Raw genomic sequence first — 21553 nt, 5'->3', positions numbered from 1 at the left:
CAGCAACAGTGGAAGCTGCTGCAGGACGGCCAACCGTTCACTCTTACCCACTGGGGCGTACACATTAATCAGTCTCAGGGGAGCATTCCTGTACATGACGTCGGCGACGAGGAGGTGCTCGCCCACCACCTCCTTAACCTCGGAGATGGTGAAGTTGCCTCCTCACAACAGGATACCCAGGCCGGAGGCGCGGCTATCGTTGCCCCTCGACCAAACTGATGGCCCATGGGCCCACAAGCTCGACCATCTCCTGTAGCTGCTGAGGTGCGGTACGTCGGCTTTAGCGTTGGCCAGGAAGGCCATCGTAGAAACACATCGCGTAGCCGATTTGATGCTATATATAATCATATAAAGGTCAGAGTGATGATGACTTGTGTAAAGTTCCTGTCCCACTGATAGAGATCCTGCCCATTTGTCATACATTGTCCCCTTCACTGTAATCATTGCCTCAGCAAACCAATCCAAAGAAGACCATCACAAACTTGGTTGATATGGACAAGTTGGGCCGAAGGGTCTATTTCCATGCTGTATGATTCTATGACCATTCATTTTCTTGTCCAAGGAGAGAAAAAATGTAAATGACATAGAAATGCGATTAAATGCAAATGCATGGAAATGATGTAGTCACCACTGAGTAGACAGATTCTGAGGTCATTCTTTAAAGCTGAAGGGGAAAATAGGAAACTTATTTCTTGATGTCAGGGTTTCGACTTTTTCATTCTCACCATGTTTTTCCAACTTTTTTTGCTGTTGCCTACACCACTCAACAAAGTAGAAATTTCCTTATATTGTCTCTGTATCAATTCGAAAACTTTCATAGCTATTAGGTAACCCCTCAACCTTCTGTATTCAAGAGAAAAGATAACCACAATGCCAATATTTTCCTAATATATATCTCATCCTTGTAAATCTTCTCTGAACCCTCATCTGAGCCTCTACATCTTTCTCATAGCATAGCAACCTGAACGACACACAGTGTGACCTAACCAAGGTTCAATAATGTTTTGACATAAATTAACTACTTTTCAATTTTCTTCCTCTACGATTAAAGCCTAGTGCAGTGTTTGCTTTAATCACGGTCATGATCATTTGTACTCTGTCATCCTTTGTTCCTTTGTCTCACTTAGATTTGCACCTTATAAGGATTAAGTGATTTCTCTATTCTTCCTACCAAAATATATCCGGCATATTTATCTGTGTTGAGCTTGATTTACCTTTCTGCAGATGTATTAATGTTCCCGTGCAATGTATTGCTTTCTTCTTCAGTACTGACTCTGCTCCCACACCTCCCAAATAAGGCATTATCTGGACATTAGCCACCCTTTATCCGGTTATATCCCTCCTTTCCTAAAGGTATGGGTTCTTGCTGTAGAATATTACTATGAGGACATCTGTGTCATCCAACTGATCATTTTTCAGATGTTGGTCTGAAAATAGCATTAGGATTGGGTTATCTACAAGTTTCATGCAGCATTGCGATTGTCATCCAGTGAACAATGCACCCTTCCTGTAAAACAATTCTGCTCTGCAATCAGTAGGGTCAAGGACGAAAATATTTTACACTTACTCAGGAATGTTGAAATCAATTGTGCTACTTCATCATTTGCTAAAATGGGATTATGCTTCACAACACAGGCTAAAAATCTAATCTGCAAAATCCTGGTCTCTGTAACGCAACCCTGAACTTTTATCCTAGTTAAACTTCGGAATGTCTGATGAACTTGTATATCACAGGAACGTAGGAACAGGGGTAGGTTATTCAGTCTCAAACCTGTTCAGCATTCAGTCCTAGATCCTAGCTGGACCTGGCTTCTGCATTCTTGAATCTTTTGCTTGATGAAGATATCGTGATTTCAATTTTGAAAATTTAAATTTACTGGCCCTCAACAATATTTTGTGGGCTAGAATTCCAGGTTTTCATTGCCCCTTTTACAAAGTTAACAATCACACAACTCCAGGTTATAGTCCAACAGGTTTATTTGGAAGCAGTAGCTTTCGGAGCCTGCTTCTTCATCAGGTGTTTGTGAAAGGGCAGCGCTCCAAAAGCTAGTGCTTTCAAATAAACCTGTTGGACTATAATCTGGTGTTGTGTGATTTTTAACTTTGTCCACCCTAATCCAACACAGGCATCTCCAAATCATACCCTTTTACAAAGCATTGTTTCTCAACGTTGATGGCACAGCTTTAATTTTAAGCCAATATCTCCTCATACTGGACTTCATCAGCAGTGGAAATAGTTTCTGTCTACCTTTTCTTTTAACTACCTTGGACACTTCAGTCAGATCACACATGATCTGTACAGAACTGATGACAAAGCTTGGCTTTCTTAGCTGACCACATTTTAGTCTCAGTATCACTGGAGAGTCAGTGCTGTAGCCTTACCTAAGCCAATAGTGTGGTAGTCTAGTGTGGTAGTGTGATGTCTAATAGAAGATTTATATAACTGTGATCTAAATTCCACACAGTATTTCAGCCCTCTTTAAATATCAAATCCTGATCACACAATCACAGTCATCACAATCTAAGTAAAGGCTGAGTACACCAGCAGAGAGAGTCGGGTTAAAGACAGATTTTTGTAGTGATTCAGAGAGCAAAAGCTGTAATTCCCTGTTTGAAGCTCTGCAAAAATTGGCAGCTTGGTGCAGATGATGTCAACAGTTTCCTGACAGCATGCCAGGGTCGCCTTGGTAACCAGACTGGCAAAAGATGAGGACTGACCTCCTGGAAATGCTTTCCACTTATCAAAGCAGAGGCCCTGAGTTGCAACATGAGGTTCTTAATGAACAGTAGTCTCAGATAATACTCTCAGTAATATGTAACATCCCCCAACTAGACACAGATATTAAATGCAAGAGTCTCCCACAGATTAGGAGCAGTTTAAATCCCCTGTCTCAGAAATGAATAAAAACAGAAAGATAAATACAGGATTTAAAGCTGTACAATCGCACATTTTATATTTGATGTTAACCGAGAGATAACTACTATAACTAAGTGAACCTGTAGTACTTTTGTATGACAGTCCTCTACTGCATTTGTATTAATGTAGATGTTTACCTGTTTATGTTTAAATAGCACTGTGCCTTTGCTAGACTTTAAGGAGAACAAGGAGAGGCATACTACCAAGTAATGCAAGAACAACGTCTCAGCAATAATAATTCTCTGTACTCCATCAACTTCCTCCTCTTTTTTGAACATATTGCTTGACACAACAATGCCACACTACCTCTTGATTCTCTTCAACCGTCATGGTAGTCTGATCATACAATGATAATGAAGTTATTGGGTGGAATCTTGTGTCCTCCCCAATGGAGGGCAAGTTCAGTGCTGGTGGGGAGTCGGGAGAAGGCATCTAATCGGATAAGTGGGTTTTGGACATGGTTCCTCAGCATCTTCCCACCTCTGTCCCAGCTATTTCTGTGGTTGGAAAGACCACAAATGTCTGCACCAATCAGAGCTCTTACAATTACCAATTAATGCCCACTGGCACACCATTAATGTTCATCTAGCAAGCAGGTGGGGTTCTCACCATGTGGGGAACATGCGAGTGAGTTCATCCTGTCAAGTTTGCTTGCAGACTCCCAAAGTGAGGTGTGATCCTTACTCAAAGATACTCATTGCCTTTTCGAGAGACATGGTATCAGAAAACGGTAGCCTCTTAAGAAATACTCCATTGTGGCCAAACCCCCTCAATGCTTTCACCTATGGACACCTCTCCCTCCTAACCTGGCCTCAGATGTAAGAATGACACTAGATCTTGAGTGGGCATGAAATCAGCAGAAGCCCTGATTATGCCACCTTTCAATATATCTTCCATCCTCTGATTGGCCAGAGGTCTGGGTAGACACCCATTTTAACATGTACAGTCATGTTTAAATTCAAATAAGTGATATATTTTCTGTAATTTACAGTATCAGTTGCCAAATAAGTAACATTCAGTCAATGTTGATGTTGGTTTTTTTTACAATAAATGTTTAAAATGTTAAAATCTTGTCTTAAAGTCTTGCAATTTCTTCAAGTTGATCACTGGAAATTCAAATCTCTTCGTAAAGTTTTGTTCTTTGTGGGGATCATAGCAATAATGAGATCAGTTAACTTGGCACAGCCTTGGACACGATTTCAGGAACTTTGCATTTGATTTCATTCAGATCCACACTTGGCAATGTTTTTATCACCAAGGATTATATTTGTCTTTGTTACAATTGTTATACAAAACTAACTTTCCAGAAGGTGACAGCTATGGCACTCTTGTCTGTGAGCAAAAATCTGTAGGTTTCAGTCACATATTAAGGACTTCAGCACAATCTCTTAGTTAACATTTCAATACAATACTGGCAAAGTGCTACGCTGTCAGATGTGCCAATTCAACTTTTTTGCAGACGTAGATCCAGTCGTGCTATTTTGAAGAGTCAGGTTTGTTCTGTGTACTGGCCATTAATTTTGCCTTAATCAATATCATTAAGAAAAAAAATTTAGTTATTTACTTCAGTACTTAAACCATATGCAAGTTAGCTTCATTGCTTCCCTATGTTGCATGAATGACTGTGTGTGAAAGTATTTAATTGGCTGAAAAGTGAATTAAGATTTCCTAAGAGTGTATAAGAGTACATAAAAGCAAATAATTCCTTTTTTAAGCATTTGTTCTCACACCGTTATTGTGTTGCTTCTTTTTAAATTGACATAAAAGTGATGAGAAGGCAATTTATGATTAAATTATGGAAGAACTCCCCTGAAGGCTCACGGACTGGAATATACAGACCAGGGATGTCACTTGTTCATCCTCCTGTCCATCCTGCCAGAGCTGAAGTAGCAATAATGGTATCACAGATTATGGAAGATTTTCCTGCTCATTTTCACAACTGGCTGGTAAATGAAGGAATTTAGATACTAAATTAGCATAGGATTAAACTCATCTATGAGGCCTCCTGAAATGGTATAGCATCTTGGTGCTCAGTTAAAACTCATAGATGAAAAGAGATAAGGTAGTAAAGGGTGTCTTTGGAAATGTACTTTAGGAAGCAGTTAGTAATTTTAGAAGAGGAGGGAAGGGGCACGAGGTGCCTGGAAAAACGACATGCAATTCTCTGGCAGATGTATAGACCAACTCGATTGAGACCTATTTATGAATGTCTGCAATATGCTGTGAATGGCTGGGACATTTGGAGGCAGCCTCAAATTTCCTCAATTAGTTGTAAGCATGATTTTATCTTCACTTGTAGGTGATTTTAAAGAAAATTAAAGATTGCTTTTGTCATAAGGAGTGTTTGTAAAACCAGTTTTGCAAATGGAATAGAGGATAAGATGGCTATTCTCACCACTATCCCAGCATTGTAACTATTAGAGAAGTGGTTGCAAAGTAGTAATGTCAGTGGTCTAGCAATACTTGAACCCCTGTGTTGTGGACATTAGTTCAAATCCAACTGTAGAAGATGTGCAATTTGAATTCAATAAAACTCTAAACTTAAAGGCTACTCTAGAGATGACCTTTTGAGAAGGAAAGCTGCTGGCTTACATGTAATTCCAGGACCCACGGCAATGACTCAACTGCCAACTGGGTAATAAAACATTGGCCCATTCAGGAATAAATAATACAAAATATGGTGCAATGGATGAGTAGTTTCCTGCTAAAAAACAGGATTGAATCCTGATTTATTGTCTATGAAATGTCTGCCAAAGTACTTTGGTCAGATTTAGGAAATAGTTTGTAAATACACTGGAATATAACTATAGAATATTCCAAGAATGAGGGACTTTGACTCTCCTGCTCCTTGGACGCTGCCTGACCTGTTGTGCTTTCCCAGAGCCACTTATCGAATCTGACTCTCCACCATCTGTGGTCCTCACTTTCTCACTTTGACTGTATAGATAGTTTGGAGAAATTGGAGGGTGGTTTTCTTTAAAGCAGAGAAGATTATAGAGAGACATGAAAGATGCTTTCAAATACGAAGGAAATGGCCAAATTAATGAAAAAAGAGACTTTACTTAGAAATTATTGTAAATATGTAGCATTTGAATATTTCCTAGAAAATAGTTATATTTGAAATTAGCGAATAGCGCAAGACTTTTAAGGACATTGCAGGATAGCTAAACACCTGTGACAGAATCCACAGAAGAGTATTTGAACCTAAAAAAATTAACTAAGAAACAGTATAAGCAGAGTCATAAATATTGTTTTCATGGATATACAAGGAATGATGGAAGTCTCTCTTTCTGCTACAGTGGCAAATTCTAAGATTTGAAAGAACCATTTAAAAGAATAAGAATTCTAAAGGCCATACGTGTAAACAGAGAGCAGCTATCTTCAGACAAGAAAGAGTTGAGTCTTATTTTGAAAAGTTAAGATCAGGCCATTCTAAATAAATTATATCGTGAGTACAGTTCTCTTCAAATGTATTTGACTGAATATCTACAACTATTATTTTTTAAGATAGATTTGAACATTGTGCATAGTTTTGCTGATTTCAAAACTTACAGAGGGAAAACATTTTATTATAGCATCCAGGTTAGAAGTTTAAAAGCTGATTAAGTTCCTTCACTGATCTGGAATTTACGTTAGCTGAGGTTTTAAGATGATAATAAGTTTGATTAAGGAAGAATACCATGCTGAATTGGGGCCGGGCGGAGTGGGGGGGAGGTTGACATGGTGTGGGGGGGTTGATACTAGCTAAAGCTAGTAAAACCATCAAGAAGGCTTTAAAATGTCATCAAAAGTCATCACCAAAATCAAGAATGTCCATTACAACGTAGATAGAAAAGAATTGGTTCCATTAATGGAAGGGCTGATGTCTCGAAAACAACAGTTTAAGGCAATTGGTTAAGCAACCTAAGAAGACATGAGGAACAGCATTTATAAGGCATTGAGTGATTGCAATGTTGAAAACACTGGTGAAAGGGTGGTGGAGGCAATCTTAATGGTGGTTTTCAAGAGAGAATGAATTAGTATTTAAAATAATAAATTGTTGGGCTTTTGGAAAGGTACACAGAGATGGGACGAGCTGGATTGTCCAGCTCAAGGCCTTTAGTTTTGAAGCCCGGGACACCCTAGATACTTAATCCTGGTGGCGAGGTCCTGGGAGGGATTGGGGTGAAAGGACAGAAAATCGAGTACTTTTTTACGTTTCTATTTTTATGCTGAACTTTTATTTATTAGTCTTTCATTTTTATACCAAGTAGTTAGGTATCTGTACTGAGGTATCTCATACCTAAGGTGATGCCATAAGCAGCATCACTGCAAACTTCTCACTGCACTCATTCGAGAACACGTGACAATAAAGCTAATTCAGTGAGCTGGCACAGACTTTATGTGGTCACTCCTACACTGTAACCATTCTATAATTCAACGATTTCCTGATGCTGGGCCTGTGGCATTTTGCTCAGGTAGAAGAAAAGAAATGTTACTTTTCCGTGTCCTGTGCTACACCTGATCCATAGTTCCTAAAGTTGGAATTCACTGACTGTAATGAGGAATCCGCTGCTCCCAATCTGTAACACTGTGCTTTTATGACTGTCAGAAATGAGAGTAACAGTGGAGTGGAAAAGTTGAACTCAATGTGCAACAATGCCTTTTTCTTATGTCACCTTTAATTCTTCTGATTTCTGCAAAATGGAGACAATGACATAGTGGCAGCATTACCTAAAGAAGGTTAAAAAAAGGTTTAGGGTATAGGGAGAAAGACTTAAAAGTGTCCCAGAGACAACTTTTTCACACAGAAGGTGGTGCATATATAGAATGAACTGCCAGAGGAAGATACAATTGCAATATTTAAAAGAATATTGGACAGTTACATGGATAGGAAAAATTTAAAGGATATGGCCAAACACAGTCAAATGGGATTAGTTCACTTTAGGAAACCTGGTCATCATGTGCACACTCCCTCCACATTCCATGTTTTCTATTTCCTTCAAATAAACTTTATTTGCTTAAGCAAACATTTTATTTTATTTTTTTAAATCAAACTAGAATGAGACACTGCATGTTCTGTATTCTTTACTTTCTCTCTTTGTTGTCTGCTTCTCTGTTTGATGTTAGAAAGTAGAATACCTGTCTCGCAGGTTTACAAAATTAGCATTTACTTTTTTTCAACACATGCCACATGTACAGAATGCACAATCTTAATTTAGCTCATAGCTTGAAGCAAAAGTATCAAGTCCAAATTCAAGCTTTGTGGAAGAGATTGAGGTCTTCAAATAGAAAAACTTCAGCCAAGACATTAGAAGGTACAAAACTGAAAATGTGTTGCTGGAAAAGCGCAGCAGGTCAGGCAGCATCCAGGGAACAGGAGAATCGACGTTTCGGGCATAAGCCCTTCTTCATTAGAAGGTACAAAAGTTAATTAAGTGGACATACTTAATCACTATTGTGAAATATATAAGTTTGAAGTCACATTTTTTAAAAATACGCAGCGTTACATTTGCACAGAACAGGAAAATTCAGCTCAATTCGTCTCTGCTGGTGTTTATAATCCATATGAGTCACCACCATCTGTCTCACCTCAACTTTTCAACATAACTTCCCTCATGTATGTATCTAGTTTCAATTAGAGAGTATCAAAGATATTCGCCTCAACCATTTCTAGAGGAAGTGAACTCCACACTATAATCATCCTCTGAATAATTCGTAGGATCTGTATAGTGTGTAAGGAAGTAATTTGGCCCATTGAATCTGCCTCAACCCTTCGAAGAGCATCCCACCCAGACTCACCTCCTAACCCTATCCCTTTAACTCTGCATTTCCGATGGGCAACCCATCTAACCAGCACATCTTTGGATTGTGGGAGGAAACCAGAGCACTTGAAGGAAACCCACGCAGACAATGGGAGAATGTGCAAACTCTACATAGACAGTCACCAGAGGCTGGGATCAAACCCATGTCCCTGGGTGAGGCAGTAGTGCTAACCACTGAGCCACTGTGCTTCATCCAAAAAACTTACCTTTTCTTTCCACTTGGATGTATTCATAAGGATCTTGTATTTCTGGTCCTTAGTATTAATATCTTCCATAAGTGAAAACAGTTTCTCAAAATCTAGTCAGTCAGAACAGCCCATAGTATTAAACTTGATTTTAACATTTTGGGGGGCATAAAAGTTTCAGATACTTCGAAATTTGTAGCAGTTTTCAAGTAAAATGGGGAAGCAATTTAACCAGGGGCATGGGTAAATTTCAAACTGCTTTTCTTTATATTAGTATTTTAAAGAGATTTGATAACTTCTATCATGTTTCAGCTAATACTTTGTTATTTTTAGTTACTAGCTAAATTTTATACCATGTTTTACAATTTTATAGCTACATATTGTTGGTTAGTAGAATCAGTATAAATATCGTGTGAAGGTTCACATATTATTAACATCATCATTATTATAATGATGAAACTTGAATTCTAAAGTGGACATTGCAATTCAACAGTCTCTGAAACAGGGCAGGAGAAGAGAAGTCCTGAGTGGCTTAATGTCAGTAAGAGATAAACTCTAGAAGCAAAAGACTGTGGAGATAGAGTTTAGGGACCTCACGTGAAGAAATAAGTGAGCTGTGTTAGCAGTTTGCTTAAGGGTCTCCGGAAGAGACATCAACTAAAAGAAATCATGAAGTGACTACAGAAGTGAGCTAAAGAGAAATTAGTTAAAGCCATGTCCAAGGAATTCTGAAGTAGAAACAGAGTGACCATACATTGAGGGTTGATGATTGCAAGGTTGTTACTGAGCGGAAAAGATTTGAATATTTATTTCTGATATTTGTAATAAGATTGTTTGAATTAGTTCTTTGAATTAGTCCAAAATATTTCTTATTTTTATTTTGTATTTAATAAATGCTGATGCTATTTTATAAAAACACATTTATAGCCTTTTGTGAATATGTTCAGTGATTAACCGCTACATTAAACAAATTGCAAAGCTAAAATTAACTGTCCATCAAGCTAGCAACCACCTTGGGATCTGACTTGTGAATATTAAAATCAGCTGGGATCATAGAAATTGGGCAATTTTAAAATTAATTAATGCATCAAGACTAAATGTTTCAGCAGTGGACAATGTCTTTATTACAGTACATTGTTCACTGAAAGAAATAATTACTGTGTGACAAGTTTACTTCATAAATATACAAATAGGAATGTATATTGGAAAGAAGTTGACAAAAACTCTAAAACATGCCAAAGAGAAATAAGATTTTCAAAACAGAATGTATACAACCATGTAAAATCTACATCATATTACTATTTGACCTCTTCTGGCATTGCACACAGAAATTGAAGACTAACTCTAGTCTTTGATTGAAGTGGGGTTAGTAGGCAGAGGGTCATTGGAAAAAAAGAAAACTAATTCAGTCACCATTATAAAGTAATATGTTATGTTTTTATTTTTCTATTCTCATTGTATCCTCAGTCCAAAGTTATAATGCAACTTATCCATGTAACCTGTCATGCTATAATTACATGCTGCTGCTAATGATTATGCTTTAGCTTCTTCAATGAGGGAGGGCATAATTGCAGCTTTACAACTTTTATATAATCAGTTTGCATTATAAATATGGGAATGAGCATTCATAATAAAAATGTTGACAGAGAGGTCATGTGGATGCAATATTGTTCATACTTAATTCATGGAATAAGCTGAGACTTCTTTTCTTCTTTTTATATAGTTGACATCCGGGAAATTAAAGAAATTCGACCTGGGAAGAATTCAAGAGATTTTGAACGTTATCCAGATGATGCACGCAAACTGGATGCTAGTCTGTGCTTTGTCATTCTGTATGGGATGGAATTCAGGCTGAAAACACTAAGTCTTTCAGGTAACTTACTGAATTCCTTTTTTTCTCATCCCAAGTAAAGAGATGCTAGAGCTGGAATCTGGAACCTGAATCACGGTCAATTCATTATCAGGACTAAGCAGTCCCCCATCGAGTACAGTCCAGACTAGGCAGTATGCAGAATAATAATCTCTCAACTTTGTCCTATCAAGCAGTCTCAGATCAGATATAAACATGAATGTCGACTAAAACTCTCCTGACAGTAATCCTGCAAGATGTCAAACACTTCAGCACAGACACATGCTGCACAGTGCCTCTGCCTCTCCCCGGTGCATAATTGCAACAATCCTTGCACTATGTTGGAAGACAGATTGCTGGACATCTGCAAGGCACGATAAGACCCTTTTGCTGCTGAGAGTTCAACAATGATATGATATGCTGCAACAGTATGAACCATAGTGGGAGAAAGCTGAACTTACAGCCACAGAGGCTATAGCTCTTTGGACTATCAAGTCTCAGCTGTTCAATAATTACCACCTGACAATTGTAATTCTACTTACCAGCACTTGGTCCATAGCCATGAAGTGTACACCTAAATACTTCTTAAATTTTATGAAAGTTTCTGCCTCCAGCACTCTTTCAGGCGGTGAATTCCAGATTCCCATCACTTTGTGAGTGAAAGCATTTTCCCTCACATCTGTACTAAAGCTCCTGCTTAAATCTACACCTTTTGCTCATTGATCGCTCTGTCAAGAGACAAACTTTCTTCCAGTCTAACCTGTCTATGCCCCTCATATTCATATTTATCTTAATCATGTCCATCTACAGTCTGTTCTGCTCTAACAAAAACAACCCCATTCTATCCAATCTCTCTTTGTAACTAAAACCCTCCTGTCCAGACAATGACCTGGTAAATGTCTGCACCCTCTCCAGTGCTATAACATCCCTCCCACAATGTGGATTCCAGAACTGCACACAATACACGAGTGCTGGCCTAATCAAACTTTTGTACAGTTGCAGCATAATCTTTCTGCTTTTAACGTCTATTCCTCAGCTAACAAATATGCATGCCTTCTTAATCTTAGTTTTCCAGCTATTTAGTAAAAGGCCCATTTTCTTGACTGTTCCAGCAATGATCTGGAGCTCAGTTTTTTTGATAACTATATCTAATACGTAACACTCAGAGCTTCACTTTATCTTTGTGTATAACACTGCAGCAAAACTCATACATCCTTTGAAAGGCCATATATACCAATACACTCCTTAATAGAATTTCATTGTTTGCACTGTATGAATTTATTATTAGTGAAGGGATGTGAATGGTGTGCCAATCTATGTGATACGCTTCTAACTTTGAGGAATATCTTAACCAAATAAAACACTGAATGTTCTGAAGAATGATCTGCTTTGCTAGGTCTTTAGGACTCTGGAGTAACGTTGTGGCGATGTCATGGAGCTGCTTCTCACTGGTCATAAATAGCACAGTGTGGGCAAAGTTGAGAAAGAAATGAGCAATGTCAAAAATGAAGCAGATGGCTGATGTCTAGTCATGTGAATAGTCGAAGCGTGCAGAGAAGCATGTGGGTGCTGGGTTCATGAAATAGTTACAAAGAAACCCAAGCCTGAAGTCAGTTCTTGACTTTGCCTGCTCGTCAACCAGTCTGTCTTGAACCAACACTCATGGATGTAGGCAGAAAACCACACAGCAGAAAGGGGTCTCCCTCAGCATGCTAAGCAATTTGTGATGAATGCAGAATCCAATTCCATTCACTCATTACTTCCTGAATTTGCTTAACGTTTTTGGTCCCTAGTCCATCAATGCTTCAATGCTTCAATGTTAAAAATTCTCATTGCCAACATTGACTCCATCTCACCCTTCCATACCTCAGTAACCTCTTGTACACCTAAAACTTGTCTGACAACTGTGTTCCTCTCACACTATCCTTTCATGCTGTCTTCATTTTCTTTGCCTACAATTGATTGCATGCCTTCAGGTGTAAAGATTCTTCAAGTTCTGATTTTTTTTAAAAATATAGAATCACTACAGTTTGGAAACAGGCCATTCAGCCTAACAAGTTACACTGACTCTCTGAAGAGCATCCCACTCAAACTCACCCCTCTACACTATCCCTGTAACATTGCATTTCCCATGACTAATTCATCTAAACTACACATCCATGGACACTATGGGCAATTTAGCATGGCCAGCATGCATCTTTGGACTGTGGAAGGAAACCTACACAGACATAATGTGAGTGTGCTAACCCCACATGGACTGTCACCCAAGGCTGGAATTGAACCCAGATTCCTGGTACTGCAAGGCAGCAGTTCTAACCACTGTGCCACCCCATTTTCTCTCTGGACCTTCCCAAGTTTTCACCTCTCTCTATCTCCCCCCGACTCCTAACAAACTCCTTAAATCAATCTTTTTGTCAATCCTTGGTCACCTTTCCTTCTGTATCTTTCTTTGGCCAGTTGTCAGTTTTTATCTGATTAGACTCCTGTAAAGAGCTATGGGACATTTAATAGCCGAAAAGCAATGTATAATTGCAAATTTATGTATTACATCGGTTTATATTAAATTTTCCAATCATTTTGTCATGAAATTGTGTTAACCACTTCTTACAATCCTTTTAACTTTGTTTGAGAGAAATAAGAAAATACAAGTGCCTGTTGAAAGATCATTATGTGGATCAGGTCTGAGCCAGTTGGTAGATTCCTTACAATGCCTTTGTGGACAATAAGTTTAAAAAAAAATGAAAATATAGAAATAAACTCTGGTGTCAGTTACGATGTCTATTAAGCTATCAGCTTGTTACAGAAGGCAAACGGTTCATACATGCCCTTTAAGGAAATAAACCTGCTGTCCTTATCCAGTCTGTCCTGTCTGTGAGTCGCATCTCAAAATCAACCTTTCACTGTTGGTCACTGAAGTGGCTTGACCTTTATGTAATACACTAAGTTGTCAATTTCCAATATAAGACAGCTACTGAAGGAAATTGAGAGATATGCTACTGATGAGAAGAGTTGTTCTCAATCAGAGTTTGGGATACGTAATTACAATGCGGAGGACGATTCTCTGTGTATTGCTTATTTTATGACGTGGAATGCTGGCTGTAGCACATGATGCTTGAAGTCAAAGGTGCTCTATTTATCGGCCCTAAATTTTCACCTTTAATGCATGAATCTGAAAAAGAAGTTTAAATGAAATAAATCTTTTCAAAGTACTTTTTAGTGATGATGATTTTCATTGTCTACAGCATTCAATGAAGACGATATCAGTTTCTGGGTAACAGGATTGAACTGGCTGGTTCAGGACACCCAGAAATCTCCGACACCCCTCCAGGTAGAAAGGTAAGATATGATCCTTGTATATCTAATAATGGAGGTTAGGGTCTATTGGGAGCCATGTTGTAATGTGCCAGGTTTTTGAAGTGGTCAACAATTTCTGAGGGCTGGTTTTAAATGACAATAGAGCAGTGAATGTTGCAAGTTGGAGCACTTCACTTGAATAAACATGGACACCGCTATCCTGAGGAACTTTACCTGGATGTTTTAGCTACCAGAGGATGTTAGAGACACAAGATGTATTTTGATGGAAATCAACTTTTGCACAGTATACTGGAAGTAGTGTACAAATCGAGTACAACCATCACACAACTGCATTCCTCTGAGACTGACTAACGTTGGCTGTCTTCTCCTTTCAGATGGCTCAGGAAGCAATTTAATCTGATGGATAGGAACAAAGAAAACAGGTGAGCTGCAGACGGGTTTTGACATTTGGAAGGGTTTCACCATTCCCCAATGAATGCCGGAGATGTTTAAGTTTCTTTGCTTTTTCTCTGTTTTTTTTTAATTCCAACGTATCTGTTGTGTTGTGTGTTTAGTTTGCAAAGGACTGCAAAGACTGGAAAAAGGGTTCAAGCTGAATAGCTCTTCTGCAGCTGATACAGATAAAATGGGCCAAATGGCCTTCTCCTCTTTCATAAATGTTCTAATTATTGATGCAGTGGATTTTGGCGAAGAGGTTTGAGATAGGAATGAATTGTGAACATTGCATCTGAGTTCAATCCTTCTGTCTTCTTTCCAAATAAGTTACTCAGCTAGGAATCACTATTTTTTAAAAATCAATTTGCTGCACCTCCCTGACCATCAGCTGAGGAAACAGTGACTGGATTCTATATATTACTATGCCCCAGCTTCTGTGATACATGCTATATGTCTATGAGTATGTGGGTATGGCTCATACAGAATTCCAACATTCAGTTTGAGTCAGTGGATAGTGCTCAGGAGAGGGCACACTGGCTTATCTCTCTCGCTCTCTCTCTCTCTCACACACACACACGCGCACGTGCACACACACATATGCACACATACGCAGCACTCACACACACATTTCTGAATGTTTCAACAGAAATAGATGCTTCCTGTCATGTCTCACCAGCTGTCAAAATGGAGACACCCACCTGTACTAAAAACAGAAAAGTTGGGAGCATTCAATTTCAAGTTTAACAGGAAGTAGAAGATGTTGCAAACTCAGCTGATCTCACAAGGTCAGACTGCGGGTCATTTCCACTGCTCTGCATTCTAGGAGGATACCACAAATTTGGATATCTAGTTACCAGCATCAATTCTTGAAAGGGTCTTAATGGAACACTTCACAGCAGCAATGGTTGTCCCTTGTGACCAGAGAACTCTCGTTCAAAGAGTTGTATCATCACTTACAAATCTCCATTCAGAGAATCACTTGTGACCAGAAAACAGAGCATTGGGTTCAAACGAAGTTGGCTTTTATCAGTGAACCCATTACCATCAACAGGAAGCTGAGCAACAGGTTGCTCTGTGTTTTAATGATCACTTTGAAACAAGGCATTTACCGTCAATTTCTTCTCATTGGATAAGGCGAATTGGGATGTGCATCTGATCACAATCTCTTGACTTCCTCAGCTTCTCTTCTTTCAGGGTTCTGAGAAAGGGTCACTGGACCCGAAACATTAACTCTAATTTCTCTCCACAGCTGCTACCAGACCTGCTGAGTTTTTTCAGCAATTTCTATTTTTGTCTCTTTCTTTCAACTTGGTTTGTGTCCTTGTGCTATGAGCCTTGCTTTCTCACAATGGTTTCTCCACTCGACCAATTTCAGCTTACCATTGGTATTCCTTAACAATGACCTCTCTTCTGGACAATAACTCAATTATAATAACATCCCACACCACTATCCCTGCCAATAAGCTAAAGATACTCAACAACCCCTTGCTCATTCTGTAAAGAAACACTACATTATCAAAGTTGAAATATTAAGAAAGTTCCAAAATATAATTTGAATAAAATTAATTCAGTTCACCTTTGCTAGTTTAGCATCATGTACTATCAAGAAGTATTTCTCCTTTCCTAATTTATTTTGTAATGGGATCACCGAGAGGATCCATGGTCAATTCTTCATAGAAGCTAACAAAGTACCTATGTCCATTTAACTGTGTATCACGCATACATTTCTGGAATCCTGCTGTGCACACCACATTCAGGCCGTCATGGCACATACATTACACCCCAGGTGTCACACTCCAACTATTGTGATTCAGATTTTACACTTTGCTACACAAGGATAAACAATCCAAACAAACTACAGTCTGCCCTCTGAGACGAGAATAAAAGGATCACGATACTATTCAACAAAGAATAGGACATTCACCCTTGTGTCCTAATTATCAGTTGTTCTAGCACCAACCCTCCTACCTTCTCTGGTTTCTAACTTCTCTGCTTGCTGCTTTCTGTCTTTTCATTTCTTACTGTTTCCCTTACCTCCCTCCCTCCCTTTTTTCCATGCCTTAATGTCCTTCATTGCCTTACTGCAAAGTTTCAGGTTCAAGCCTTGAATATAAAAGTATTGACTGACAATCTAGTACTGAGAGAGTACTACACTGTCAGAGGCTTTAACTTTCTGATGAGATGTTAAACAGAGGCTTCATCTGCCTATTGTTCTTGCTGTAACAGATCCCAGGGCACTGTTTCAGAGAACAGTAGGGGTGTTATGTCTGTGTTTTGGCCAATAATCATCCTTCTATCAACATCACAAACAAAACAGATTACCTGGCCATTATCATGTTGCTGTTTGTGAGAGTTTGCTGAGTAAAGATTGGCTGCCATGTTTCCACATTACAAAAGTGACAGAACGTCATAAAGGGTGACTGCTGCCGACCTTTGCATCTCAAAGGGGACATTAAGTGCCTCCATCATCTTCTCACATGTGATACGTTCCTCACCAAGTGTCAAACATTATTCTACATGTGATTGAGGACCCGACTTCTGAGACTTTCACTATTTCTTCTGCCTCCTGTTACTTTCCTGCAACATGACCTTGCAGATTGGAGACAACCCTATTTCCTCATTTAAAAACCACACAACACCAGGTTATAGTCCAACAGGTTTAATTGGAAGCATACTAGCTTTCGGAGTGACGCTTTCGGAAGACAGTCACCTGATGAAGGAGCGTCGCTCCGAAAGCTAGTATGCTTCCAATTAAACCTGTTGGACTATAACCTGGTGTTATGTGATTTTTAACTTTGTACACCCCAGTCCAACACCGGCATCTCCGAATCATGACTATTTCCTCATGGCTCCTTTTCATGATTTATAGAACTTTGCCATGCTATTAGGTTTGCATAAGACAGCACAGATCTGATGTTTGCCATTTTATGATTGAATTATTAAGGCAATCTGCTTTCCCTGGGTTTGTCCTGATTACTGCAAGTCCTGCAGAGAGTTGGACAATTACCAGAGCCTGTTACTCCAAGGAAGTCCACAGGTATCAAGGAAGAAATGATGGCTATTTTACCCTTTATCTACCGTCTCCCTTGCACTGTGTCCTTTTTTTTGTAAAGTGAAGAACAGGAATCTCTTCATTCCAGGATTCACAATGCATCACACAAACTATTGCATTATTTTACCCTAACATGACATAATGCCATCCTCGTGTCTTCCCTCAGAGTCAATGATCCATGTATCTGTCTAAATATTTCTTAAATGACAAAATTGTATTCACTTCCACCACTACTCCTGGGCAGCCTGTTCCAGACACTCACCACCCTCTGTTGAAAAGGTTGCCCCCCTAGACTGTTTGTATCTCTTCCCTTCTCACCTATGCCCTCTAGTTTTAGACTCCCCTATCATGGGGAAAAGCTTTTGGTTATCTACCTTATCTATGCCTTCATGATTTTATAGACGTCCATAAGGTGACCCCTCAGTTTCTTACGCACCAGTGGAAGAAGTCCTAGTCTAACCAACTTCTCCTTATAACCTAAACGTTCCAGTCCGGGTAGCCTCCCTTGGTGAGTCTTTTTCACACTGCATTATTGCAGGGCAGATGTCGGCAGGGCACATCATCCCTTTACGCCAATGATAAATGAAGATAATGCTGCTCCATCTCTCAGGAAATCACTCAGTTGCTCTGGCACTGAATCTAAATCGTTGCTATAGCACTGTGGCTAGAGGGGCCCTGCACAGCCTTCAAACCCCAAACCAAATCTTAAAATATATATCGGCCTTCTGGGAGTCAAACATTATTTCAGAGAAGCTCATTTTTAATGGCAAGATCCATTGGTTTGGATTCCTGTCTTTAACAATCAGTATTAAAAACAGTCATTGTCCCAAGATAAATATTTTGCGAAGTGGAGAGAAGTATACCTACTCACCCAGCAATATCCTGCGACAGGAAAATAGGGCAGGAGCAATCATACCCCATCATGGAGAAATGTCAGTTACCCTGTCTTTGCTGCTTTCTGCTCTACCACTAAAAATACTGAATTTATTTCAATACTGAAGCACAATGATGTATGAGCAGAACAATGCTGAGAGTATTGCCTGGGACAGTAGTGACTACAGTTGAGAAAGAAACAGTGACAACGATGTGCAGCTGAAAGACTGTGGGTGTCTCAAAGTCATAGATTCAGTGAGTATACAGCACAGAATGAGGCCCTTTGGCCGTTGGCATCTGTTGTGCTAGTCATCAAGCACCCATACATTCTAGTTCCATTTTCCAGCACTTGGTGCTTAGCCTTGTACACGATGGTGCTTCAAGTGATCATCCAAATAATTCTAAATGATGTGATGGTTCATGCCTCCACCAGCCTCTCAGAAGATGAGTTCCAGGTAGCTCTGAGTAAAAATATTTTTCCTTAAATCTACTCTAAATCTCCTACTATTTAAACTAAATCTATTGCACCTGGTTATTTAACTCTCAATTAAGGGAAGAAAAAGTATTCTTATCCACCCTATCTATGACCATTATAATTTTGTTCATCTCAATCGGTACCTGCCTTAGCCTTCACTGTGTGTTGGTCCTGTTGCATCAGAACTTGTACAAGTATCACTATCCCCAGAAAATGACCCAGTGATCCAGGAATCTAAAGCCTTCCTCCCTTCAACCAACTTTTCAGCCACATATTAATCTGTTGTATCCACTTGTTGCTGTATTCACTAGTGCATGGCACTGGCAGTACTCCACAGGTAACAACCCTCCAGGTCATGTTTTTCACACTCCCTAAATGCTTGCTGCAGGGACTCATCCTTCTTTCTAGCCATGTCATTGGTACCAATGTGAATTATGACCTCTGACTGTTTGCCCTTTCCTTTCAGAATGCCTTGCAACTGTTCAATGACATCCTGACCATTATCCCCAGGGAGGCAACACAACATCTTGGAGTAACATCTGCAGGCACAGAAGCCTGTCTGAACCTTGAGTCCTTGCTTCTGGATGGCTGATTAATCCACTGATTACTATGTACTGCATTGCCAAGCTTTGTGAACGCCACAAGCTTTAACATTATGTGGCTTATGCCCAAGTCAAAACATTGCTATATAAGAAAAGTAATTGTCCTAATAGTGACTCCTGTGGTTCCCCATTGTATATCTCTCTCCAGTCCGTAAAATCTCCATTGACTAATGCTCACTACCTCCTTCCCGTAATCAATTATGAACACAAGTTACCACTATACCTTTCATACCATTTATTTCTTTTTTCTGAATATGTCTGTTAAAAATTATCTTATCAAATACCTTTTGAAAGTCCATATATAAAACATCTACCACACTATATTTATGAATTCCAAAGAAACATAGCAGACAAGATTCATACAAGTTACCTCAATCAGCAATGAAATAAGTAACCAGTCATACAATTTTGTTGAGGGTAAATATTAGTCAGGTCTCCCTGCTTTCCTTTGAATAGTATAATAGCATTTTTAGTTTCCTCCCAGCTGGTAGATTTAGTTTAAAATTGCATCCAAATGACAACACCCTAAGATTTATATACTCTCTCAGTACAGCATTGAAGTCTCAGCCTTGTTTATATTTGGAAGTTGTTGGGAAGGTTGCAACTACTGATGCTGGAGAGATGGGGACAGGTTGTTCAGGGTGGAGGTGGGAAGAATAAACACCAAGACAGACAAGTGTCTCAGATAAATAGAAAGATAACAATGGGGGTTGGGAGGGTGTCCAACGTTTAATCAATAGCACAAAACATCTTAGAATGAGTCTATTACTATACCTTTAAATATTTCTTTTTCTCTCTCAGCTCACCTGGCTGTGAAATTTGAAATGTATTGGGAACAAAAAAAAGCAATTGTTTTTGATGAACACAGGGATATCTCAACATAAGTACTGATAGGGAAAACTCTCTATTAAAAGTTGGGTTTTTGGCACAATTTTGACTTTGTCCAATGGCAGAAAATGGATGTAATTGAACTGGCAGCCATTTGTTTTGTTGGAAATCAAACGGGATTTTCTCCATTCTGAATTGCCTATAGTCCATTTGAAACTATCATCATCTCAAAATAACTTAAAATTTTCTATAAACCATGAGGACTAGAGAAACATTCAGAGTTAAGAGTGAAACTTATAATGAAAAGCAAAGAGAGTGATTAGAAGTCCTTTATGGAGCTATATTATACTTGAGAATAAAATACTTCTAAGTACCTTACATTCTTGAATCAAAACAAAATGAGAGAAAGATACACATATGTGTTATAGTATGAATTCATGTCATGGCAGATGAAGCATTTGAACTCCACAAACAAAGTAAGAAGAACCAAATGATGACCATAAAGCCATTCTCGATTGTCAGAAAAAAAATATCTGGTTTACTAATGGTCCTTTAGATATCCTTAACTAGTTTGGCCTACATGTGACTCCAGACCGACAGCAATCTCTTGATTCTTTACTGCCCTTTGGTTAAGATTAGGGATGTGCAATAAATGCTGGCCAAGCCAGTGACACCCACATCCTGTGAATGATTTTTAAAAAATCTACCCTTATTTTCCAGTGAAGAGACCAGAAGATATTTTGGGAATTATCAGCATAATTCACATCTGTAGAAGATTAAGGCAAAAAGACAGAAGGTTGAAATCTCCCACGTTAGACTCCTGCCAAATATAAAATATTGTAAAACCTGGCAAATTTAAATTCCAATCACTGTTTGGAACGAGAATACGGTTTGCATACATGGCTATCTGTCTTGTGAAAGGAAAGCTCTGACGGGCAATGCCCTTTTAATGTCAATCTTTCATCATCTGTCAGATTTCTGGAAAACCTGTTAGTCTCAGTTGCTCAATTATGCTGAGTCTATGTTCCACGGGCCTACAGACAGAGCACTGTCGGTCTGGAGTCACATGTAGGCCAGACCAGTTAAGCATTTCTTCCCTAAAGGACCATTAGTAAACCAGATTTTTTTCTGACAATCGAGAATGGCTTTATGGTCATCATTTGATAGCTCTTGTCCTTTACTGTCGTAACTCTGCTTACTACAGTAAATGCACACCGA

At 39.0% G+C, this 21553-nt stretch overlaps 1 protein-coding gene across 2 annotated transcripts in view; it reads left to right on the top strand.

Annotated features, from left to right (window-relative positions):
• LOC122548917 (1-phosphatidylinositol 4,5-bisphosphate phosphodiesterase gamma-1-like) overlaps positions 1 to 21553 on the top strand; it is a 206325-nt gene that overhangs the window by 92417 nt on the left and 92355 nt on the right. For both annotated transcript variants that reach the window (XM_043687892.1, XM_043687891.1), the window contains exons 2-4: positions 10630 to 10779; positions 13998 to 14091; positions 14445 to 14492. In XM_043687892.1, coding sequence (XP_043543827.1) covers positions 10630 to 10779; positions 13998 to 14091; positions 14445 to 14492 — 292 coding nt within the window. The remainder of the gene's footprint in view (positions 1 to 10629; positions 10780 to 13997; positions 14092 to 14444; positions 14493 to 21553) is intronic.

Source organism: Chiloscyllium plagiosum, chromosome 4 (genome assembly GCF_004010195.1).
Source record: "Chiloscyllium plagiosum isolate BGI_BamShark_2017 chromosome 4, ASM401019v2, whole genome shotgun sequence".
Classification (NCBI taxonomy): domain Eukaryota; kingdom Metazoa; phylum Chordata; class Chondrichthyes; order Orectolobiformes; family Hemiscylliidae; genus Chiloscyllium; species Chiloscyllium plagiosum.
This window is presented reverse-complemented; position numbering and strand designations above follow the sequence as displayed.